Genomic DNA, 8,236 nt, shown 5'->3' on the forward strand with positions numbered 1-8,236 from the left:
ATTTTTCATCAAAATCGCGCTTCTGGCAACACCGCAATACATCATGACGTCACCGCTGCTGCGCCTGTTGCCAGATGCACGATTTTGTTCCCTTTCTTTGTTGAGATTATTTTTGATATATAAGAGGAGTTGAGATTAATATAGTTACTATAGTTTATATTCAAGATTATTTTTGTATCTTAGTTTGCGAAGTAGATTTTATTTATTAACGTTTATGTAGGATCAATTAATTCCTGAATGCAATTTAAATTGAAGGCTATTTTTCATTAATAAATTTTTCACTCGATAAAAATTCAAAGAGGCAGGAAGTTAATTAATTAAAATAAGTTAATTTAAATAAATTTTCAGTACCTCTCACTCCAGTAGAATTACCGTCTTCCTTACACTCAGGGGAAACTATTAGAAACTTGTATTTTTTATGTGAATAAATGAAAGTTATCAGCCCACTTTGCTTCCTTTATTCTGATAACGGCGTACAAAAAAAAAATTAGTGAAAGTTTGTCCAAATATCGTTGTACTTGCTGCTTTTGTATGGGTCATCCTGACACACATGAGAAAATTATCAATAAAAGAATATTTCTTGGTCGTCAATTGAACATCCATCAGAAAGAAATTAATTTCATAAACTACGAAGCGAAAATAATCTCGGTTATAACATAATAACTACATTTATCTTAACTCCTGGAAAATAATCTTAACAAAGAAAGCGAACGAAATTTCAGCCAAAATCGTGCATCTGGCAATAGCGTCTCAAAAGAGCGGGTCACCCGCTCTTATGCGGCGCTGTTGCCAGAAGCGTCGTTGTTGTCGGATGTACGGTTTTGGATCAAATTTAGTTGAAAGCGAGCGAAATCTCAGTAAAAATCGAGCGTTTTTCAATAGCGCTACATAAGAGCGCGGGTGACACACAGCGTGTGGGTCACCCGCGCTTATGGAATGCTATTGCCAAGAATTAACGTCACTTATTTGCTTAAATCGCAAGTTGACTAAAAATTTAAAAGCAAAGAATAGTCCACAAAAATTCATATCTTGATAGAAAACGTTTCGGAGCCCAGCTCCATCGTCAGTTTGTAGAATCTAGAATATATATAGAAAATTAGAAAGTCACTAAGTCGCTATTGCTCATCTAATGTCCTTGAATGCAAATTCGATTAAATACAACAATAGTAATTTTATTAATATATATCTCGTTCCATCTTCAATTAATCGAATCATGGTTTTCGCTGACGATAGTTAAAAAAACGGGGTTTCAAACGAAATTTCAGTTTTCGATGTTTTGAATAAACATTGATTATTCGTAATTCATTGATTAGCTTACAATTCATGTTCATGAATATCATTAGTAGGAACGATATTATAAATGTAAAGCGAAATGTAAAACACTAAATTACCCTAAAATTTTTTTTATTATTTCTAGGCTAATTTTATTATCCTAATTTAATAACGGTGAAAAAATTACCATAAGAAAATTTTTGATGGTATAAATCCCATATATTGAACTTGCAATAAATATTTCGCTAATTTGTTGCTCACTGATGATTATGTTTTAAGTACTAATTAAATATTTGGGTAATTTTGTATATTAAAAAGCAATTTATTTATTCTTCACAGCGTCCGTTGCTATGTTATTTAACTCGACGAGGCCTAAAACGGCTGTGAATTTCGTAGGCCTACGCACCAGAAAAGATTATGTTACTAATAATATATATTACTGATGTATATATACTTACTGAAATTAATGAAGATAAACAATATAAAATTTGTGAAGAAATTCTCGTAAATTTAATGATCTTAGATTATGTGAAAAATTATGTATAAAAAATGTTGTATCATTGATTGTGTATAAAAACTTCATGTTTTTTAGTTCGTTTTATTTCATGTTTTATACTTTAAAACTTCATATTTTAAAAACTTTATATTTTATTTTTATTTAAAACTTATGTGATGATCGATAAGGTAAAAAAATTCAGGATTCATTTACATTTTATTTGAAAATAAATACAAACTGTCATCCCCCCACCCCTTTTTTCCTTGTATGAGTCATCCTGACTCAGTTTGGCCAGGTGTAAAAAAAGGCGTATCAGTGATACGTACAAAAAGTGTGTAATTATTTGGACAAATTGACCCATTCAAATTGAACCCCTCAAAGTTCAACCCCAACCCCCGGGGGTATCACAATTTCCTAGCCACAAAAAGTGCGTCATTGAGCCAATAAATACTTTGAGTGGAGTCGCCCTCGCACATGTACGGCAGCTTCGTCCAGCGCTCGACCTGCAACACACAGCGAACTTTGAGTGTACAACGTTATTTTATATTTATATATTCAATCAATTTTATAGACATTTTATAGCTAAAGCTGGGCAGCTTGACTCACTTTATAGTGGGTAAGTTGACTCACTTTATAGTGGGTAACTTGACTCACTTTATAGCCAAGGCTGGGTTGCTTGACTCACTTTATAGTGGGTAAGTTATATACTCACTTTATAGCCGAGGCTGGGCAGCTTGACTCACTTTATAGTGGGTAACTTGACTCACTTTATAGTGGGTAAGTTGACTCACTTTATAGTGGGCAGCTTGACTCACTTTATAGTGAGTAACTTGACTCATTTTATAGCCGAGGCTGGCAGCTTGACTCACTTTATAGTGGGTAACTTGACTCACTTTATAGTGAGTAACTTGACTCACTTTATAGTGGGTAACTTGACTCACTTTATAGTCAAGGCTCGGCAGGACTTCAGTTATGATGGACGTCGCTTGTTCCTCGAAGGATGCGCCGGAGATGTTCAGGGATTCCTTCGGCAGATGATCTGAGGAATCTGATGATATGGTGATAGTGATGATAATGATAAGAATCTTATTGATGATAACGATGATAATGACTATACTGATGATAATGACGATAATAATAGAGATAATAAAGATGAAGGTTACAGGGTTGTCTGTTCTCATTATATTAAGCTCTACCTGAGGATCGGGTAGACTAAGACATTTGTGACTAAGGTAGTGAGGATAAGTAAGACACATCAGTCCAGATAACGTATCTTGTATACGGGGCGGTAATACAGAGTTACGATACAGTATACGGGGTAGTAATACAGAGTTGCGATACAGTATACGGGGTGGTAATACAGAGTTGCGATACAGTATACGGGGTGGTTATACACGAGTTACGATACAGTATACGGGGTGGTTATACACGAGTTACGATACAGTATACGGGGTGGTTATACACGAGTTACGATACAGTATACGGGGTGGTAATACAGAGTTAAGATACAGTATACGGGGTGGTAATACAGAGTTAAGATACAGTATACGGGGTGGTAATACAGAGTTACGATACAGTATACGGGGTGTTAATACAGAGTTGCGATACAGTATATGGGGTGGTAATACACGAGTTACGATACAGTATACGGGGTGGTAATACAGAGTTGCGATACAGTATATGGGGTGGTAATACAGAGTTACGATACAGTATACGGGGTGGCAATACAGAGTTACACACCATATTCAACGTAGGGGGAGAAGGGGAGGACGGCAGCGAGCACAAGTCTTCCCCCTGGGGCGAGCTTCTCCCCCACGTCCCTGAGGAGGGTGCGGGGGGCGGGGTGACGGTCCACGACGTTGAGGACCGTCACGACGTCGTACGTCCCGTCGTCGTTACCGGGCCAGTCGTGCGCGTCAAGCACCCTGCATTGACAGAAAATTGACCTTGACCACTGTTTTGAGACACTTAGGTGTCTCAAGGCCTCTCCGATCGACCGTGCCGAAAGCGAGACACCTACGGCCGCCCAAGTGTCTAAAAAACGTCCAAGTGTCTCAAAATCTGAGATTTTGAGACAAAATCTGAGATTTTGTCGTGCGCGTCCAGCACCCTGGGCACGTGGGCACACAGGGAAATTAATGGCTCGTTTTGTCCAAAAAATGACAGACTTTCTTTCTTCCGTAGCATTGATACGATATTTTGCCAGGCGAAACTGGGTCACTATGACTCAGTTTTACCCGTGCATGGCAATTTGGACAAATTGCCACTCATTACTCTGAGTGTAGGGACGTGGAAAAATTGAACTTGATAGGGAACGCTAGAACGTTACTCTAAGAGGAATGTGTGAGTATATGTCAAAAAACGATGCATTCTAACTTTCTGTGGGTCATCCTCACCTAGTTTTGCCCGGTAAACAGGGCCAATACTTTCAAAAAAAGTTAAGAGATCGTAAGTTCATCAGCCAATCATTGACGGCCTTTCAAGCAAAATCCACCAATCATAGACAAGAAAATAAAGCGTAAGTACTTACGTTCACTATACTTTCAAAAAAAGTTAAGAGATCGTAAGTTCATCAGCCAATCATTGACGGCCTTTCAAGCAAAATCCACCAATCATAGACAAGAAAATGGAGCTTAAGTACTTACGTTCACTTAGCGAGTTTTGAAAGTATGGCCCCAGGCGTATTGGCGCTACGTTCAGAAAGTGTATCAAAATTTGGACACTATAACCAATTAATTTTCAGGGTGTAGGGACGTCAGGAGCAGGCGCCCCCGAAACAAAATTTAGCGTCTCCCCAGGCTCCGAAAATTGGAAGCTGGGGCGACCGTGGAGACTCTGGAATGTTCTCTGATTTTTGGGCGCGGACTCGAAATATATATATTTTATAACAATATTAGTATTACTTATATATTATTATTTTATCTTATTGCACTTATAATTTAATAATCCACTTCATGTAGTTAATAATAATTCAAGTTTATAATTCATTCATAGATAAGCTTCATAGGGAAACTATTTTGTAGATTTTATTAGACTTCTGTCATTGGTGAGGGTTGACAGGCAGATATTCGCATAAATAAAACTTTATGCAAAATAGAACGCGTCCAAAAATTCGCCATTTTTCGTTGGCATCGAAAAACATGAATTAAAGATGGCCCCCCACTCCTCTATGGGGGGCCATGATATTTTAATAAAAATCGTACTGAATACTGTAAAAAACGCAGAATTGAATTTAAGAGTAGAAATTACATTGAAAATAGTCGCAGATTTTTAGTGGAAATTGGGATGACAAAGAAGGGGGAAAATTGAGGTAAGCCGGAATGTGTGTGGTGGTGAATAGGATTATCAAATTAAATATTAATTATTATTATCGTTAATAATAACTATAAAATTGCATATTATTAAAATTTCATGCAAAATAATTTTAATAATACAAAATATGATTAAAATATTGACAAATTCTTTACTCTAGCTACTAAAGCATATTTAATGCGTTTGTTCAATATATTTCGTCCGTACCTAAGCTAAACATTACATGTGCTTTGCATTTAGTAGATATTTCTTTGAATATTTCATGACTTCTACTTAACCTCTACTGAATTTTTCCGCTTGATTTCTACTTGATTTTTGTTTAATTTCTACTCAACTTTTAAAGCCGCTTCTATGCGCCGAGCTACAGCGAGGTATGAATGTATATGCAATGATATTGTACGTAGGCCTAGCATAGGCGTAAGCGTAAAATTTATTGCACGTGCTCTTTGCTTATCATTATTCTGGCAAGCGAGGTAGTTTAGTAGCAGCGCCCCTTGCATGGGGCGCGCGTCATTTGTTTCCATTGAAAAACGGACGGGAGCGGCGCGCTCAACCCCTCCTCCTCCCTCGCCCGTGTCCGAGGACACACTGACGAACTAATTTATGCCCGCGTCGCGCATTGGTCCATCTGGCGGCACTGAGACGCAGGTGCCAAAAACACGCTGATGAATTGCCTTTGTTTTACCGCAATAAATCTCTTTATTCTGATTATAATTCATAAAATACTAATGATTATTTATTAGTAAATAGTTTATGATAGTTTGGAACCAGTAAAGTAACTTACTAAGTTCCGGTGAGCAAGAGAAGAGTATTGACAAGCAACGATTAACGTTAACGGGGGTGCCAGATGTGCAATTATTTATGAGGCTTTGTGTTGTTTCATTTAAAAAAATCAAGATATCTGCAGCATATTTAGCTTAATTGTTTATTATAAAGCAATAGAAGTTAGTCTTGAAACTAAAAGCATTGCAATACACGCTAAGTATTTCATTTTAAACGCAGCCTTAAGATAAACAAGCCACAATAGCAATTGGCAACTGCAGCAACATTGCACTTGCGTTCACGTCACGAATATTGAACCTCTTCATCTGCATAAATATGTTTATTTATTTCCTATTATAATTACTAAAATAATCACAGATAATCGTAATTATTTATTAAAACATTTTTGAGCCATCGTAGTGCTTGAATAATGAAAATAAAAGGCAGAAATCATGATATTATGTATCTGTAAATTAGGTGCGGCGTGAACGCGGAGTGACACTAGTTCTGCGTATTGATTTTTTATGCGATGTGGATTGCATTATTGGCGCGGGGGTAACGAAGGGGGTCCCCGGTGGGGGGCAAGTGGGGGACCGCGACGGCGATAGGGGGGAGGGAGGGAGGGGATTTTTAAAGACTTTTTTAACGAAAAAAGGAAAAAATGAAGGCAGAATTTGAATTAGGGAAAGGGAAATTAGGTACAAAATTAGATTAACTGAATGAGATAGCGAATATAATAATATATAGTTATAAAATATAAAAAATTGTTAAAAGTTAAAATTAGCAAATTTAATAATAATTTTTTAAAACAGTTAAAAGTTAAAATTAGCGAATTTAACAATAATTTTTAAAAAATTGTTAAAAGTTAAAATTTGTGAATTTAATAATAATTTCAAAATAGTTAAATAGTTAATTCAAAAATAGTTATAATTTAAATATTATAATATCGATACCCTCGTACCCCCGGTACGTACCTGTACCCACGTGCCCTGAGGCGTGCCCTCATGACGTAGCTGACCTCCGTGCACGTGACCTCGCGTGCCTCACGTGCCAGCACGTCTGTCACGTGCCCGTCCCCCGCACCCACGTCCAGCACACGTGCCCGTGCCCACGGCACCTCCGGGGCACGTGCCTGGATATATATAAATATATATATTTATATATATATATATTTACATATATCATAATTATACTAAAATTAATGATTCTTCTAGACAATGATTAATTTAATTATTGAAAGTTTACTTTTAATCATTTGATTATTTAATTAAATAAAATTTTCATTATTAATGGTTCAGATAATAATACTAAATACTAAAATTATATTATCTATATGATTATATTTAATATTATTACATTAATTATAATCATCAATAGATCATTATTGAAAATTCCATGTCTAAGAGTCATTGTAAATGTAATAAAAAAAAGAATGACATATAAACAGTAAATACATGTTTCCAGTATAAAAATCTAAATCATTTACAGGATATCATTCCATGAATAACATTAAGGCTCATCAATCAATTAGAGGTTTAAAAAACCTTTTTTTACAGAGACTTTCACAGTTGCACTGAAATTTTCAGATTTAATAATAGGATATAATCTAATATAGTATAATATAATGTGATAAATTACAATATAATATAACATAATATAGAATAATATACTATATTATAATATAATAAAATACATTATAATATGATATAGGTACACGCTGTACCGGAATTCAGCAAATATCGTCGCGCTATCACCGGATATTTGTATATATTATAATATATAATTATTAGTATATATTATCTCTCCATCTCAAAGATCATCTTTTTCCTATATTTCTTTATAACTTTTTCTATCTATTGACAGATTTATATACTATTAAATGCATATATATTATATATAATTGCATATGTAAAATATATTTCCATAAGTAAAATAAATATAAATATCCATATAAGCAATAGACTTACTGTTGGCTCCTGTTCAACAGCGTCGAAGAACTGTTCATCATCACACGTCTGTTGAACAGACAACAAACTGTTCGCTGAACTCGAGCAAACAGTTTGTCTGTTCTCCTGTTCTCCCTGATGTCCGTGACTGTGAACAGCAGCGCTGTTATCTTCCTGTTCTTCTGTTGTCGGTTCAACAGGACTGAGGAGAACAGCGGCCTGTTCTCTTGACCATACGAACATCCGCCCTCTGTTCAACAGCCTGTAGGAGAACAACAGAGTGAACAGGACAACAATAGAGTGAACAGGAGAACAGTAGAGTGAACAAGAGAACAGCAGAGTGAACAGGAGAACAGCAGAGTGAACAGGAGAACAGCAGAGTGAACAGGAGAACAGCAGAGTGAACAGGAGAACAGCAGAGTGAACAGGAGAACAGCAGAGTGAACAG

At 36.0% G+C, this 8,236-nt stretch overlaps 1 protein-coding gene across 1 annotated transcript; it reads right to left on the minus strand.

Annotated features, from left to right (window-relative positions):
* Positions 1–2,018: 2,018 nt before the first annotated feature.
* Positions 2,019–7,867, minus strand: LOC108665521 (protein-L-histidine N-pros-methyltransferase; the record flags this gene model as incomplete). Its single annotated transcript, XM_018152280.1, is given in 5 exon segments — positions 2,019–2,271; positions 2,710–2,816; positions 3,509–3,693; positions 6,817–6,974; positions 7,810–7,867. Coding segments are annotated over 4 exon segments (423 nt in total). The 3' UTR covers positions 2,019–2,172.
* Positions 7,868–8,236: the final 369 nt, after the last annotated feature.

Source organism: Hyalella azteca, unplaced genomic scaffold (assembly GCF_000764305.2).
Source record: "Hyalella azteca isolate HAZT.00-mixed unplaced genomic scaffold, Hazt_2.0.2 contig11752, whole genome shotgun sequence".
NCBI classification, from domain to species: domain Eukaryota; kingdom Metazoa; phylum Arthropoda; class Malacostraca; order Amphipoda; family Hyalellidae; genus Hyalella; species Hyalella azteca.